Here is an 18,501-nt window from a genome sequence, read left to right as displayed (position 1 = left end):
AATGGTACTGTACATATATTTCACAATGGAATAATTTAAATCAATTGACTTGTAATATAGGTACATTGCTCTAATATATACAAAAAATATACTTGCACAAATTTGCAGTCTCAAAACTGCAACATACAGCCATATGACCTGACAAACCATTACTATTGCTTACAATCTGTGCCCCATCCCTTGCCTCACTAAATGATTTATGTCTATGTTCCACCATACACAGTCTGGCATAGTAAATATGCCCACCAAAGATGTAAAGATGATAACAATGGCTTATGCCCTCACCCACTAACTGGCTGACATTGCAGTCACTTAATGTGCTATAACCAGACCTTATATTCTTAGTCACCTGGGTTTGTGTACTAGGGATCTAATTACACATGTAACACAAAGTTAGGTATCTTATAAATAACTAAACACTGCTTGGAATACAAAATTTTCATGCCATACATTTGAAGTGACTTTACATTATTACATGTTTCATGTGGCAAAGTTATCATACTAGATGATGCAACAGAGTTCATACCAAAAAATTGACTCTTGGTTCCAACTCCAAGTTGCCTTCTTATAATAATCACTTAATTTCCCATTGTATAATTTATGTATTCAGTTCTGTAAAACTTGGATTACTTTATACTGATCACTCTAAAATTATGGTTATACTCATATAGATGAAGCACAGTAACACTATTTATATTACAAACACACTTTCTTCTAGCAGTGTTGCAATTACCACAATGGAGGCTTTTTTTTTTTTTTTTTCAGTTGTACATCATTGACAAGATTTGATACATAAGTTTTAACAAGTGCTTCATGCTCCTCCTTAACTCTAAGTAAAAGAAATTGTGTTGAGATACAAGTAACAATAGACTTGAAACAAATGGTATGGGTATCATTTGGCTTGACAGTATTATGCATGAATGACAAAATTTAAGGCATGTTTGGTAAATGAATTTATTGCCATATAAGCACTAAAAACCTTAATATGTGATATATGAACAAGTGTAATTATTTTCTCCATAAAATGAGGCTCCTTACTTGCAGGACTGCAGCGTAGGTCAAATATGCACTTTTGGTGAATTTGATTGTCAGACAGTAAGAGAGGAAAGGGTGGGACCACAACCAACTTAGAAGAAAGAATTCTTTGTTTAAATACTTTTCCTTTTACATTCATACTTTGTCATAGCTGCAATGAGTGAGAAATGCCATAAAAATACCATATGCAGAATTAAACAGATTACTTCACGACCATAACCACACAACATTAATAATGGACACTACTTTGCTATGGTAGACAATACACACTGACATATAGTGACAGGCACCTTTATGACTTACTAGTGCTTAAAATATATGCAGTACAACAAGCTTTTCCTAATTAATAATACTGATGAAAACTGGTGACTGAATTTTATAAATAAAATTTTCCAGCATTACTGAGTACTAATTTTACTGGAAAAAAAAAAAAAAAAAAAGCACAATGTTTATATCTGCTATTGCACTTAACTTGTAAACAGGTTGCCTGAGATAAAACAATTTACGAGCATACCTTGATCCTGTGTGCTGGCTTGCTCAATTATAACAAATCAAAACAAGCTGCTTTTGCATACAGGGTCAATCAGAGGCTACAATATATTTTCACATGGTGAACTTACGAATTAAATCAACCACATGCCTATTTCCAATACATACTTCTCACCAAGAATAGTATAAACAGTGGAGAGGTGTATGAATGTAAATATAGATGTACAATGTAGTATGTAAGTAAGTAGAATAACATGGACTCTTGGACAGATTCAATGTGGCTGGCACCACAACATATTTTTGAGGTGGGCAATGCTTGTCTTAGTTAATACTAGAAAACTTTATTGCTGCTTGATTGTTCAAAGGTTTCACCATTTGGTTCTTTGCCACATTATTATATACGTATCTGCTATTCACTTAAATTATTATTCATTATACTCTTTGTTGTGGCTTCTGTCAAGTGAAGCACCAAGGGCTATGTGGATCTTCAAAAAGCCATCCCCATCAACTTATCTTCTCAAGTTGTACCTGAACATTCAGTCCATGCCCTAAGTACTTGTGCTAAGTCTAGTAGTAAACGTGGATTCCAATTCAATATTTTATGTGCGTAGGATGTATCAGTACATAGCTAGTGTTTCACTATGACAATGGTTATACATCTAGAATTTAAGGCTGAGGTTTTAAGTAACAGTATAACTGCTTTACGATAAAGTGAATCTTTAGATTTCCAGAATGACAATTCACCTGCAAGTTTTCTATCAAACCAAATCTACAGGTACAAAAATGATACACTGCTTTCCTTTAGGGATCCTACTTACAGAAACAAGACATAGCAGACGTGCTGCCAGATTCCCTGTGAGCCCACCAATAATGATATCAGCAGAGCATGAAATAATATTAGCCATGGCAGCAGCAGCAGAACAAATGGTGTAGTGTGAAGTGGAAGACAACCACTACTTTAATAATCCTTCCACTTCGATATTGCTATAAGCTTTGTTATCAAGAAGTTCAAACACAAACTTGTTCTTAATAATATATGCATCTTCAACATTAACAAATTAATTAAGTATTAATGGTCACTTCAATGATAATTATTAATTGAAGAATCTCTGTATATTATACTTTTACAAAATATAGCAAGGAGATATACAGTTCAGCAAAGAAAGGCTCTTTATGTCCACTTTGTACATAAAGAAAAATGTCACCCAAAATAGATTGCTGAAAAAAAGATAACTGATGAGATATAGCAGACAATCATTTGAACAATGTCAAATTACTATTTAAATTTAGAAAAGTTAACCCTCAAACAAATTCTTTTTATTTTTCCATTAATCTTTAACCATCTCAATAACCAATAGAAATTTATCATCTTGATATACAAGCTTACATGATATGATGTGGCAGACAATACTGCAGTGAGTTACTTTTGACATCCAAGAGGAGATATGAGGAGCCCATGCAATAGGACCCAACACACCAACACCAGAATTACACTCTCTGTGTTTCCCGCCGGGCCCACTATTGCTGAAACGTGGTGAAAACTGAATTTTGACACTCATTCTTATAGCAAAGCTACAGAAGATTGAGTGTTGCTAACTTTGGAGCGTAGAAAGCAGCTAGAAACAGCTAGATGGGTTGGGTTTTAGCGGGCAAGAGTGTTGAACTAATGGGAGAGCGGCTGGGACACCAGCTCTCGACCGATCAGCAGTGCGCAGTGGTAATGTGTGTCTTAGTTTATGATGCACATACTCGTTGCATTTTTGTGCCCTTTAAAGTCCTGGATTATTAAACCCTTCCACCTCTTCATCCAGCACCACCCACATAAGTAACTTATACATCTATTGTTAGATAATGTAATCAACTGTGATTGTATCAATGAATAATACCTTTATGACAGCCATAACATATAAAAACCCACAAAAACCCAAAATCTTGAAAAAAAAAAAAAAAAAAAAAAAAAAAAAAAAATCATGATTTTTATTTTGCCTATTTTTGGCTAAAAATTATACCATGTTATATTCATAGTGCCAGTTCCCTGGGGTCAATTTGGGCAGCAATCCAACAACAAGTAATGAAACCCATTTTGTTGTTCTTTTAATTTTTTCAGGAAACCCATGACAAATTTTTTTTTTTTTCTATATGCTACAATTGCTCAAAGTTAACACTAAATATCTCAGAACTACAATTGTGTTGGTCCTTGTCACACAGGGCTCCTCATTTGTTACTTCCAATTTATATTTATGGTGCCTCAATTTGTTTTCAAAGTGACAACTGTAATGTATTTCTTATCCAGCTAGTTTTCAGTAATAAGAGGGTTTACTTTTAGACAAATTATTATGTAACACTAAAGGATTTTGAAATGAATCATGAATAAATGGGAATTTTTGCCATGACCATCCTCTGAGAGTTCATAGAAATAAACATTGGATATATACAGATAAATAATCTCTGTATATCTATCAATTCTTTTTGTCTTGAAAACATGAGTTTGTTAAAAATAATGACTTTGTATAATACTTAACTATTACACTTTTTCTCCAGATACTTTCCATTTACCAACCACTTCATCCATTCTTTTGTCATCACCTTGCCACTCATATCTAATCAATTACAATGCACGGAAGTGAGTTGAGGAATTTCTGAAGTTGAAAGTAAAACAATGTCAAGTGTCTTGATATATGAAATACAGAATTTGCAATAAAGGGTAAAATAACTAAATTCCAATATTACGCAAAATAATCAAAATGCCCTTTTAAGTATTTTAGTTCAGCCTAAAATGCTGACCAATTTTTTTTTTTCCAACAAACGTTTACTTTTCTTTTTCCAAACTCAGGCATACATTCAACTACTAGAGTTCCTATTTAATATTCTTCATTCTGTTTCAATGTCAACAGGAGCATACTCCAGAAATCTAATGTCATATTTCATCCACATTATTCATATATCCACCAATTTGTAATGTATAAATCAAGGCAAGGACAGTTCAACATCAATACAGATACCCCCAAAAACAGTACACCAGTAACTTTGGCTTCATTTAAATACACAGAGCACATAGCATACACATAGACATGAAATGACTGGATAATCCTTCACACATTTAGTATGTAACACAGATACATTGCTTTTGGTGGCAGTTATAATGGAAGACTTTCCTACACCTTAACACTCACAACCTGGATTATTCTATGAAGTAATCCAAGTGAATCACTATTCCATGAAATCTCAACATTTAACAATAGTATATCTAATAGTGCATTTTATATTAGTTATGAGAGGTGCACATGAGTAGATAATAACTTATAGCATAAGTGCAGCATCAACAATTGGTGATAAAGGCTCTAATACCCAGCGCAAGGTGGTGGGGCTGAGAGTTATAACATGGTGCAGTGATGTGTATGTGGTTGTGCTTATGATCAATATTGTGCTCTCCTGAACTACTATTCAAGGCACATAATTTCAGTTTGGAAGATACAAAATCACATTCCAGTCAGTAATGACAAAAAAATATTCTAATAAAGAAGTGCAATATACTATTTAACACAAGGTATCAGTAACTCACTGAAAAATATCTGCTAATAGAATGTCTCATGATACTCTTTTTGAGAATCATCACTCTGGTATGAGCTAAAAATCACATTCAAAATGTGCTGGTAGTTCACATGGTATATGATAACATTTACAGGTCAGAATTTTGGCACTGTAGTACTGCAAGAAGGCAGCCAATGATATCAGACTTTAGTTCTACAGAATGATTGGAAATTCCCACATTATGTAATGCTAGATTCCGAGAAATTGCTGAAACTGAATGCCACTCTAATACTTGTTTATTTATTGAACTGCAACATTAGTGACATTGCTGGAATTAAGGTGGAATAACAATTGAACTATTTGTTCCAGTAATCTGATGAGAATGAAATAAATGTTCTTGAGACATACCATATAACAGCTTTGGGAAAAAGTAAAAGACTTCACCTGAATCTCATTTGGATTGTCCAAATGTCTCCTTCATTTTCTGAGCCTTTAAAGTTTAGTAGAATATTTCCAGATCCTGAAGGATAATATTGAATTCATAAGTAACACTGACTATCCACAACTTTTTTTTAGCTGACTGTATTAACTCTAAACTTTTGTTAAATGATCCAAAATAGATTTTGGCTATGACATGAGTAAAAGTAAGATTATTTAATTGGATAACTTCATTATGTATCTTATATTATTTTCTCCTGTTATGAATATGAACTTTCTTCAGATGAACTCTATCTTACTATTTCAGTTATATCATAAGAATTTTACCAGGATTTGAAAAGCAGTAGTGCTAGCAGTTGGAACTCTATGATTTAGTAATTTTCTCATGAAATCAAGCATTTTTCAGAAATCAGCAAGATTCTGTAGTTATGCCAAAGGATTGAGTGATGCTATCATGTTTGCTTAAGCATCTGCACCATCAAAAGTTATTACCTCAGTGTTAAAGATATTACATCATCAAGTCTGTCACTTATGAATGTGTAGATTTCATAAACAACTTTCAAGAAAACTTTGATCAATACTTTCTTTTGCTTTTTGACTAGAAAAGTTTACTGTTCAATAATGTTTTGGTAGAAATTCATTACACTATGAAATTCTAAAATGTTGGAGGATTAAAATTTTTTATACATTAATAAATTATTAGTAAATGCAAAGTAATAAAAAAAAGTGTTTGTAAAAGAGTAACATGTCTTGACCTAAAATGAAACCCTATCAACAAAGACCTAAAATGCAGCATGTGCTCAGTCACATACAAAGGAATTGAGCTAGTAATCACAGCTAATAAAGTGTGTGTGTGTGTGTGTGTGTGTGTGTGTGTGTGTGTGTGTGTGTGTGTGTGTGTGTGTGTGTGTGTGTGTGTGTAAGAGAAAATGTTTAAGTACTTCAAAATACCAATACATTTGCTTAATTATATATGTAATATAATTCTGAGGCATTGAGGAATAAGTGAAACCAAAAAAAGTTTGTTCCTTACTGTTCAGCCTGAGCCTCCTCCTCAACCTCTGGTATGACTACTGCCTCCTTTGCCATCTCTAGCTTACTCTCTACACTCTTAATGTATTCTGCTACTTCAAAATGCCCAAACTCGTCAGCATCATCTGCTGGTGTGTGGCCCCACCTGGAAAACAAAATTTGAAGATGATGAATGAGGAAATGCAAACAAGCAATGGAAGGGAAGGGGAACTTGGGTAAAAAGACAAAAAAATATTTGATATGATCTAAAGGTAATACAGTAATATATACATGACTAGTCCTGAACATTTGTGTGGACAAGTAACAGAGACATGTGAATGTTGAAAATTAATGAATATAATTAGTGTGCCCTTCTAAATTAAAACCCCAGAATCCCTACAATAGTGTGTTCCCTAATGGCATTTTTCTGGAAGTTTAATTAAGTACCTTGAAATTATCATTATTTTTAAAATTTGTGTCTGAAGATCAGCTTTGGGTAAGATCACTTGATATGTGTGGTGATAAAAATAACCTAAAAATGGAGATTTAATGAAGAGGCATGAATCTTACGAGTGTACAAATCAGCTACCCGACTGAAAGCAGGTAAGCAGAGGGCACTGTTTCTCGGTGAGCTAAGCCTTTAGCAATTACAAGTATTTCCTTAGTTATTTTCTTTTTGATATCTAAACGAAAAACAACTATGCAGATATACTTTCTCCTTTTTGTGCTGCCTCAAAGATTCATTGTGTTCAAGTTACTGCTTCAAAAATACAACCCAAGAAAGGGACATAGGAAATTGATAGTAAGAACGAATAAGAATTACGTAAATATATATATATATATATATATATATATATATATATATATATATATATATATATATATATATATATATATATATATATATATATATATTCTTCATTATACAAAGGAAAAAAAAAAATTATAGTTACATATCTCTGCTTATTCTTTATAATTTGTAAGGAATATCCCTAACCTGTCCTTGGGGCTTGGTGGAACGTGACACTTCTCCAGCAGGAAGACAACAATATCCATATGGCCCTCAGATGCTGCCAGGTGAAGTGCTGTCCTGCCATCATAGTCCTTCTGTCCCATGTTCAGGCCAGCCAGTGCATACCTTGGACACAATGGATAACCACCATAACATTTGTCAGCCAGTGTGCAGTGCTGGTGTAGAGCAGAGTATGATAAACAGCAGATTCTATATTATTTATTTATTATTATTACTATTTAAAAAATTCTAATAATGGACATTCAAGAAATATAACAGAATAACTCCTTAATTCAAATCAGCTCAGTCAGTGGTGTAACTGACTGTTTAGCTGTAGGAATAGTAATGTTGTTAAGCCAGGGTCAAGCAAATTATGAGTAATGAAGATGACAAGCCATACACTGTCACAAAGTACATCTATGACTAGAAGTAGTGGGGGGTAGGGTGATAAGTTTTATCACGTCTGCCCTTTGAGCTGGGTACATAGAAATGATCTTTTCTCATTGTCAATGCACACATGCTTAATAATTCTCCAAAATTTAGCTTGCCATATTGAAAGAAAGTATCATGAAATAGGTAGATAACATGTATCAAGAGAGAGAGAGAGAGAGAGAGAGAGAGAGAGAGAGAGAGAGAGAGAGAGAGAGAGAGAGAGAGAGAGAGAGAGAGAGAGAGAGAGAGAGAGAGAGAGAGAATTGGATGTTACAGACTTAAGATTAAATTCAAAATATGAAGGGAAGTTTACAGCTTAAGTGAATGTCTAAGTATTGACCTAATTAAGTGAAAAATTATAATACACCAGATGGTGTTAAAACTCAGATTCAAGAGTTTTCTTAGTCACTTATACTAGCTATATTATCAATAATTTTTTTTAAAGCCTATAGCACCTGTAGGTGTACTTGAAGAGTATGGGAAGCGCTGTTCAGCTTCCACCCATTAGCAGCGCAGGCAATTTTATTCATAGTGGTACCCATATTAGGGCCCATATCACCACCCAAGCACATCTTTGGTGAAAGGCAATTACACCTACACTTAGAACCTGGGTATCAAGGTGACTAAAGGCTCTAAACTACTTGTCAAATGACAAAGTTTCAAGACGGCACGTGGTGGGATTCAAACCTACGCATGGACGTCTGCTCGATCCCACGCTCACCACCTTATCCACTACGCCACCGATGGAGACAAGGTTAATAATGATTAAACTACTCCTATGAGGTTAACGCACCTCCTCATGGCAGTAACATCCCCTGAGCTGGCAGAGAAGAGGAGGGACACCACTTTTTGACCCCGTGACTCAAACTTCTGCTTGCGAGGATCCTTCTTATTGGCGGCGTGACGAAGGTTGTCGTAACGGTGGAAATTGAACACCTGTACAAGTTCCTATCACAAAAATAAAAAATTAATTAATTACTATTACTAGTTACTACATCAACACATGTCCATATAGGACATATACTTGACATACTTTGTAGTGCAGTCCCTGGTCTGCACACTCACCTCAGAAAATTTGAGGCCCCTGACTGAGTTGCCGAGGGAGTCGAGCGGCGGTGACCAAGTACAGATGCCCATGACATTGGGGATGACCAGCATGACAGCACCACACACCCCAGACTTGGCTGGCAGTCCCACCTGTAGTGTTTCACTTAGTAGGATCACACACACATATCCAATGACCACAGTTTTGTTGACATATTTAACTACTGTAAACAAGCATCTCCTATAATGAAATATTATGCATAGGAACTTTTAATAATGTTGCAAACAGTATATAAATAATAAAATTTAGTTTTGCAGACATTTATCTTACAAAAATCAGACTAGGATTTATTAAAATTGCTGCTAATTTTAAGCAATAATATATCAATGATATCAAACCCCCTAGGTGTGACACTTTAGAATAGAGAGATTGAGATTCTTACCTTGAAGGCAAACTGACCAGAGTAATCATACATGCCACAGGAGTGCATGAGGGAGAGCACATCCCTTACAGCATCAGGCTTCAACACTTGCTCACCAGTGGTGGGGCAGATGCCACCATTGGCCAGTGTTGCTGCCATCACTGACATGGTCTCTGCTGTCACCTCCATGGAGCAACTCTAGGGAAAGAGATATACACTGTTTTTAACCTATTATTGTATCACACATTAGTGGCATTCCCCACTGTGGCTCCTAATTTTGCCAGTTATTACTGTGTGTGTGTGTGAGAGAGAGAGAGAGAGAGAGAGAGAGAGAGAGAGAGAGAGAGAGAGAGAGAGAGAGAGAGAGAGAGAGAGAGAGAGAGAGAGAGAGAGAGAGAGGTTTTATTATTATTCATAGTGGACAATACCCAATACACTTCACGCCTGGCCCACTCTTGACTGGCTCTCTCCTTCACAAAGCTTATTTCTATCACTATTATTTTGACGTCTTTACAAAAACTTCCTTCGCTCTACCTTTTTCCCATTTCAATTAGTAGTTTTTTCTTTTTTTTTGTAAAGCCTGAAATTTGATATTGCAGATCATTTCTTTCGTTTCCATCATAACTATGTTTTTTTTTTTTTGGACATTTACTTACATTATTATTATTGTTATCATTATCGCATTATCGTTTTTATTGCAAAGGCCAAATATATATAACGAATTTGGAATCTCTCTCTCTCTTTTTCCAACAAACGATAAATACTAAACTTCTAAAGTCCCGCAACACTGCCACGAGCTGCATCTTTCCTACAGTCGCACGCACCGAGACAGCTTCTCACCAGCATTTCCTCGGCGGTAACACACCAAGACCTCCCGCTAACCACTTGCCAACCGCAAGTGTGTAGTGTCAAGGGGTTCCATCGCTAAAATGTAGCAGGTGGCAGTTTAAAATCTCTTAAACTTTCCTCACGTCTAAGTAATTTGCCGCGTGACTCTCCCGCGAGCTGTGACTTTGCGGTTCGTTCTGAGAAAAGAGAAGGAGATAGCAGCACCAGACCAGACTAGACCAGGCCATACACTCCACCACCTCGTATTTTAGAGCACGAATTTAACAGAACGGCGGGCTGAGGCAAAACAGGGTAGGCGGGACCACATTGACAGTGATATTATCTTGATGCCGTCTTCACCTGTCAGCGGCGCACATTTTACCTGTCGCTGCTGACTAAGTTGCAAATGAAGAGACGGTACATCAACACCATACCTAACCTTGGGGCAGGAGGAGGAGGAGAGGGAGAGGGAGAGGAGAGGAGAGGAGAGGAGAGAGAGAGAGAGAGAGAAGAAGAAGAAGAAGAAGAAGAAGAAGAAGAAGAAGAAGAAGAAGAAGAAGAAGAAGAAGAAGAAGAAGAAGAAGAAGAAGAAGAAGAAGAAGAAGAAGAAGAAGAAGAAGAAGAAGAAGAAGAAGAAGAAGAAGAAGAAGAAGAAGAAGAAGAAGAAGAAGAAGAAGAAGAAGAAGAAGAAGAAGAAGAAGAAGAAGAAGAAGAAGAAGAAGAAGAAGAAGAAGAAGAAGAAGAAGAAGAAGAAGAAGAAGAAGAAGAAGAAGAAGAAGAAGAAGAAGAAGAAGAAGAAGAAGAAGAAGAAGAAGAAGAAGAAGAAGAAGAAGAAGAAGAAGAAGAAGAAGAAGAAGAAGAAGAAGAAGAAGAAGAAGAAGAAGAAGAAGAAGAAGAAGAAGAAGAAGAAGAAGAAGAAGAAGAAGAAGAAGAAGAAGAAGAAGAAGAAGAAGAAGAAGAAGAAGAAGAAGAAGAAGAAGAAGAAGAAAACGAAAAATAAAAGTAAAAAGAACGATAAAAAAAAGATGAAAAAAAGAAGAGTAGGAGTAAGAAGAGAAGGAAGAGGAAGAGGAAGAGGACGACCGGTATGAGAAAGCAACACGTGTAATGCCAGCCATCAGTACATCCAAACACCAACAGAGGCGATGACCAAAACCGATCCAAGCTATGATTAGAACCACCACACAAAGGCGTGTGTGTGTGTGTGTGTGTGTGTGTGTGTGTGTGTGTGTGTGTGTGTGTGTGTGTGTGTGTGTGTGTGTGTGGTTGGTTGTCAGCGTTATTAGAACTGGAGGGGCGGGTCGGGTTAGGGCGGGGCGAGGCGGGACATGACAGGGCGTGCTTGTTATTGTGTTTGGAGACGCAGGGATCGAGTACTGGGGAGCCCTTCACATCAAAACAGGGGAGGAACGATGGACAGTTGGGGGAGGGAGAGGAGGAAGTGCCAAGATGCGCTAATTCAAAACACCGGAAGAAGAAGGAGGAGGAGGAGGAGGAGGAGAATAGTATTGAATCTGTGTATAAAGATAGCAATAAAATACCACGAGAGAGAGAGAGAGAGAGAGAGAGAGAGAGAGAGAGAGAGAGAGAGAGAGAGAGAGAGAGAGAAATAGCTATGCACATCACTATTAACAAGAACAGCAGTGGAACAAGTAAAGGCAAGGGAAAAAGAGAAGGAAAGCAGCAGCGTGGAGTACAGAGAGTGACACTAACAATATGACAACAGTAGTGACAGCAGCCAGGTAATTGTTTATTGAAGGTAGTGATGCTGTATAAAATCACCAAATAGTAACCAGAATAAATATAAAAACGTGTCGCGGTATTGAAGGGGTTCATGTTAATATTTTTCACATCGAGTTACGCTTTGCTGGGACTTTTTCTTTTTTTATCTATTTATACCATGTGGGGTTTTCACAGGAATTTATGGGCTAAAGGGGATACTTTTTAGGGTACCTCCTATCTCAAAGCCCACCCGCTAGGAAACCGTTGCCCAGAGTGAGGAAGCCCAATCTACGTACACTCGGACCGTGGACAGGATTCGAACCCGTGCGCTTGGAGACCCCTCGGACCCCAAAGCACGCACGGTTCCACTGTACCACGGCGTACTTGATGTATTATATGAGATGAGTCACTTTCAGAAACCTCCGCTGAAGAACAAGAAAATTTTTCAACTATAAAACTAGAAAGGAGATTAATTCTACCACTTGATAACCCACCATTGTGTGTCTGTGGCCTGGGGTTAATGAGAGACGATCATTAGACTTATCAATGCTTGCTGCGCTCACCACCCACTACACTAACTGTGTGGGAGGGGCATTATGCTGATTAGGAAGAAATGAGAGCAGCAAGACGCCCTCGTATAGTGATGGGCGAACACTGGACCTGTCTATGCTTGCTGCGTGGGAGGGGCATCATGCTGTCTGATGCCATGCCACCAGCACATTTGTGGCGCTACAGCCCAGTCTCGTCAAACAAACACACAGCACGGTCTCGATTTGCGTCACCACCGCTAACAGTGCTGGGGGCCGTCGAAGATGAGGAAGACCCGAGGGTTAAGTAACTTATTCTCTGAAGAGCTGTATCGGGTGGGCAACTGTAGCACTTAAACAGACAACCACAGGAGCGATTCTTCCTTGTGAGTGGAAGAGAAAAGCTTTACTTAATATTCCAACCATAACTCCGTCCTCTTATCTTACCTATCCTCCTCCTCCTCCTCTCCTTCCTCTACAGCAGCACCAACAACACAACGACACCAATTATGTAAGTAAAAATGCTAAAATGAAAGTCACAATAAATATTCTATAATGTTTAACTTCCTCTTTCTCTCATCCTCCTTCTCGACTCGTCTCCTTCCCTCTCACGCCCACACACAACCCAGCAACACCCACAAGCCGCAGGAGAGCGTCGGGATCAGCTGGTGAAGGGAGGGGGGAGGGAGCACGGGCACGGGAGCATTTTGGGAGGCAGGAGGAGGGGTTGTGGGAAGGTACATGGGAGAGGTGAAAGAGAGGAGGGAGAGGAGGGAAAGGTAGTCTGTGCCACGCAACAGGAAGAGCTGGACACTGATTTAACCATGACAAAACAAAACTATTTATTGAATATACACATGTACATACCAGGAGAGAGAGAGAGAGAGAGAGAGAGAGAGAGAGAGAGAGAGAGAGAGAGAGAGAGAGAGAGTAAAATTAGAGAAAGAAGAGGGTCCAAAGATTTAGCAGAGAAGAGGCCAGGAGAGAGAAACAAAAATCATCATGACTATTTGTCTTTCAGGAATCTGTTGGCTCGAGGTGAAATGTGTGACCACCAGGTGCTCTCTCTCTCTCTCTCTCTCTCTCTCTCTCTCTCTCTCTCTCTCTCTCTCTCTCTCTCTCTCTCGTGTGTGTGTGTGTGTGTGTGTGTGTGTGTGTGTGTGTGTGTGTGTGTGTGTGTGCGCTGCTACTACTACTACTACTACTACTAAATATCTTAAAAATGTAATCTTTAAAACTATAACTACTTTTGGAACTACTACTACTACTACTACTACTACTACTACTACTACTATTACTACTACTACTACCACCACCACCAACAACAACAACAATAACAACCTACCACCACCACACACCACATAATCCACTATATAACACGCATTACACAAACACAAGCCTTAAAATTCACGGACAGGCATCGAAGTGAGCCTTTTAGTTTCATCGTTTTTGTTGCCCTTGGCCATGGAGTTCTTCTCTCTTACGAAAAAAAGGGGGGGACATGAAAAAAAAGAAGGAAAAATAAATAAAGAAAACGAGTTAGTCCTGAAACCAGTCACGAATAAATACTTCCAACTTTCCGAGACAACATCTACTTAACCAATGAGAACGTGTGTGTTGAGTCTGCTTATGTTCAGGCTTCATTATATGCATGGAGCGCCTGGGAGACACGTGAGGGGAAATAGAAGAGAGGAGGGATGGGAGGGGACACACACACACACACACACACACACACACACACACACAAGAAAGAGAGAGATAGAGAGGAATAGACAAGGAGTTGTGAATAAATAAATAAGATTGCAGGGATGTGAAAGAAGGAAAAAAAGATATTATGAGGAATGAGAGAGAGAGAGAGAGAGAGAGAGAGAGAGAGAGAGAGAGAGAGAGAGAGAGAGAGAGAGAGAGAGAGAGAGAGAGAGAGAGAGATGGCAAGTAAGGTACACAAGTAGTCAAGGCGTGTGATGTTTCTTTCTTGATATGCTGTCAATTAAAGTCAGAGTCAGAAAGAGTAAACACAGCGAGATATAAACAAGCCGGAGGAACACACACACACACACACACACACACACACACACACACACACACACACACACACGTTTCCCCATCTCTCTCTCTCCTAACTACCTCGCATTTTCTCTCCCTCTCATTTCCTATCTTCAATTTGTCCTTCTTTCTCGTATATACCATTAATTCCTTTCTTTCTGCCTCTATCCTCTTTAAACCATCCAATTCCCGTCCCCCTCTCTCTCTATCTCACTCATTCATCACAATTCCCTCTTTTTCCTCTTCTCCCATCCTCGCTCTCATTAATCTATTTGTTACCCTCAGTTTCACACGAACGGATCACCTCTCTCTCTCTCTCTCTCTCTCTCCCTTCCCTGCACACCTCAAGGGACACTACCTCAAGCCAGTCACATGTAAAGCTACTATACCTTCCCAATGCAGTCCTGAAATATAGAGTCGTGCCGAGGGAAGACAGGTAACGACGATACGAGTAGAAACGATGGACATGGGAAAGAAACTGCATGATGGGTTAAATCAGAAAACGAGATGTAAAGAATGGTAATAAGTGCATGGATGGTAAACAAGAGGAGAAACGTGAGGTAAGAGTGTTTACTGAGGTATTGAGTAACATGAGAGATGTAGTGTTATAAAAGTGGGCATTAAAGAAAGGATATGATGATGAAACGAAGGAAACATGCTTAAAAAGAAACTATGAAGAAAAATACTAAAAAAAAGAGTTAAAATGGGAAAAAAATAATAAATAGAGCATAAGAAAAACATTAATACGACATGAAAAAAGATAACAAAACGAGAAAAAGACAAGGACAAGAAAAAAAATAAGGAAAACCAGAGAAAACAAGAAACAATCCGAAAAAAAAAACAAGAACAAAACAGGGTAGATAAAACAAAGATACAAGGAGGTACACAAACAAAGGGGAAGCAGTAGCACGCAGAGGTGACGGTGGAACGTACATCAATTCAGAAAGAGTCATACAAAACCAAGAGCGTGACACGGTGGCTTGTAAATGACGACGCGCCATAAATCCAGGTGGTGGTGGTGGTGGTGGTGAGAGGCAAGCTACAATACATGAAGTTCAAAAGGAAAGGTAAATAATGTTGTTTACGTGTATTTCTCGAGCCGAATGGTGGTGATCTGTCCCTCTCTGTATCTATCTGAAGTGTGTGTGTGTGTGTGTGTGTGTGTGTGTGTGTGTGTGTGTGTGTGTGTGTGTGTGTGTGTGTGTGTGTGTGTGTGTGTGTGTGTGTCACTCATCTTTAACGTCTCAACTAACTTTTTTCTGTCTATCTGTCTTTGTCTGTCATCCTCTCTCTCTCTCACACACACACACACACACACACACACACACACACACACACACACGACTGAGGCGGGTTATGACTTAAAAGCATCATCATCATCATCATCATCATCATCACTACTACCACCACCACCTTTACCTCCTAGTCACCTTTTCTCATATTCAAGAGTGCTCTCTCTCTCTCTCTCTCTCTCTCTCTCTCTCTCTCTCTCTCTCTCTCACCTCATTTACACCTTCATTTCTGTAACATTACTAGAAGAGAAAGAAAAAAGAAAAATAAGCTGTCAGGCGCCCCGTTCATATTTTCCTAACTTTTTATACTAGTAACTTTTTGTACTCATTACTGTCGTTACTGATTACTACTACTACTACTACTACTACTACTACTACTACTACTACTATTACTACTACTAATACTGCTATACATCAGGTACAAGCCAGCAGTAGCAGTAATAGTTGCGGAAGGAGCAATGGCAGCAGCAGTAGTATCTCCATTATTAATATAACTATTGGTGGAGGTTGGCTGTGGCTTTACAATAAACTGCACAAACTGGCGATAAAATATGAAAAACTGGAGCACGTCCACATACTGATGAAGGTCTGGGGAGGCGAGGCGCGGAGGGAAACAGTGCGATGCTTCTTGTGTTGACTCCAACCAAGGTCTCTATATGACTTCTGTTCTCTCTCTCTCTCTCTCTCTCTCTCTCTCTGTAAGATAGCACTATTTGACAGCCCCTTTCTTTACAGCCCCTAAAAAACACACACACACACACACGAACATGTTCGTACATAAAAGGTGATTATCATTTCGCTAACTAGCGGAGGTGGTGGGCTGGGAATAGATTAAGAAACACTGAACAGAATCCCATTACCGCACTCCTCACCGCCTTGGAGACCCAACTAACATTCCTCACCTCCTAATATAGTCTAACCCTTAGCTTTTATGACAATGCTCTACATTACACGCAAGAGCAATACGTCTCCTCCTGGTATCCCGGGACCGCTCACACTGAGATGGTCCCGCACTACACCTCTGTCACTCGAGTGTGGAAAGATCAGAAGAGTGCTGCATGCTCTGATCTTCCATGGAATAGCAATTGCTTCTTTGTCAGAGATCAATCTTTTTTACACAGGCACAACACAGATGACCGTCCCTGGCAAGGATGTAGAGATTCTGCATTCACACTTTTTTCCAGTAACAAAGTTCGTAAAGTCTGGTTCATCTGGGGCTGCCGCTGTGCTATCCAGGACAGAGGCAGCTCACAGACCTTTCATTTTCTGCCCTTTATATTTCTGCCAAACATCATGCCAATTCTGTCAAAAAAACAAATTGCCAAATGCTCTTTAGAGAAAGAGAGAGAAAAAATACTACTCGTGACTTCTGGCACCAAGCCAAAAACCTCTCGAACAATTTCCCTTTCTTCATCTTCGCTCCCTGTCATTCCAATGGCACCAAAGCCATGACCTCTGTCCCTGACGCTGAGGCGCTTCACTCGGACCCTTGCTAACAACTCTGCACGTGATGATTCGGGGCTTCACTTCCTTTTTCTGATAATGTCAGTCACTGAGATTCCTTGATACTTGGAACGCTCATTGTTCAGGACGAGTCCCTCCTCTCGCTCTTCGTGCCTGTGCTTCAATGCTCCTACCTTACCAACCTAAATCTTTTACTTACGTCCAATATATTTTTGTAAATTTGGTTTCTTGTCTTGTCTTGTCTTGTCTTGTCCACAGGGTATCCTTAAACATTCGTTTGTCCTTGACGATATTCTGTCTGATCACCTGTATGGGTTTCGCTATGGAGGATCAAGTTTTCACTATCCTATATCTTGCTCCAGTCTTCGTTTCCTTAAATATTTACTTATCATTATCATTCAACTTTTTAAGCCCTGAAAAATTTTTGAAACACACACACACACACACACACACCCGGTAGCTCAGTGGTTAGAGCGCTGGCTTCACAAGCCAGAGGACCGGGGTTCGATTCCCCGGCCGGGTGGAGATATTTGGGTGTGTCTCCTTTCACGTGTAGCCGCTGTTCACCTAGCAGTGAGTAGGTACGGGATGTAAATCGAGGAGTTGTGACCTTGTTGTCCCGGTGTGTGGTGTGTGCCTGGTCTCAGGCCTATCCGAAGATCAGAAATAATGAGCTCTGAGCTCGTTCCGTAGGGTAACGTCTGGCTGTCTCGTCAGAGACTGCAGCAGATCAAACAGTGAATCACACACACACACAAAGATAAACGGAGTCACAAACACTGATAAACAAACCGACGAAACCGAAGAGCTGCTCCCAAAATGCTTGCCGATAAAACTATACGCTCCGTTCACATTAACTTGGCGGCGGAACCCTAAAGTACATCCACCCAGGAAGGCGAGGCGAGAGGCGAGACCAGAGGCAAGACCCAACCCAGAGCTGTCACCCGCGCCCAGGTCTCCGCTGACAGGTTGAAGGGAGGGCGTGCAAGACTACAGCACCTCATTACTTCGTTCATATTTCTCACTTAAAAGTCCACCACTGTATTTCAAGTGGATGGCAACGCTTCTCCTTCCCGAACGCATAAACTTCCACCACACCTCCACAAATCAACAAAACTCTCGTAAAAATGAAAAAAAAACAAGAAAAAAGAGAAAAGAAAAAGAGTGCGGTAGTTGGAAGGGGGGGGGAGAGAGAAACTATGGTCATA

General features: G+C 39.1%; 1 protein-coding gene across 4 annotated transcripts in view; it reads right to left on the bottom strand.

Annotated features, from left to right (window-relative positions):
• LOC123498881 (glutaminase liver isoform, mitochondrial-like) overlaps positions 1-18,501 on the bottom strand; it is a 93,169-nt gene continuing 74,668 nt past the window's right edge. For all 4 annotated transcript variants that reach the window (XM_045246393.1, XM_045246392.1, XM_045246394.1 and 1 more), the window contains 5 exons: positions 9,436-9,612; positions 9,014-9,145; positions 8,742-8,896; positions 7,502-7,642; positions 1-6,670 (listed from right to left, as the gene is read on the bottom strand). In XM_045246393.1, the coding sequence (XP_045102328.1) occupies positions 6,523-6,670; positions 7,502-7,642; positions 8,742-8,896; positions 9,014-9,145; positions 9,436-9,612 (753 nt within the window). In that variant the 3' untranslated portion in view covers positions 1-6,522. The remainder of the gene's footprint in view (positions 6,671-7,501; positions 7,643-8,741; positions 8,897-9,013; positions 9,146-9,435; positions 9,613-18,501) is intronic.

This window comes from Portunus trituberculatus, chromosome 48 (assembly GCF_017591435.1).
Source record: "Portunus trituberculatus isolate SZX2019 chromosome 48, ASM1759143v1, whole genome shotgun sequence".
In the NCBI taxonomy this organism is placed as follows: domain Eukaryota; kingdom Metazoa; phylum Arthropoda; class Malacostraca; order Decapoda; family Portunidae; genus Portunus; species Portunus trituberculatus.
Note: the sequence above shows the minus strand (reverse complement) of the source record. Positions and strands in the feature narration are given on the sequence as shown.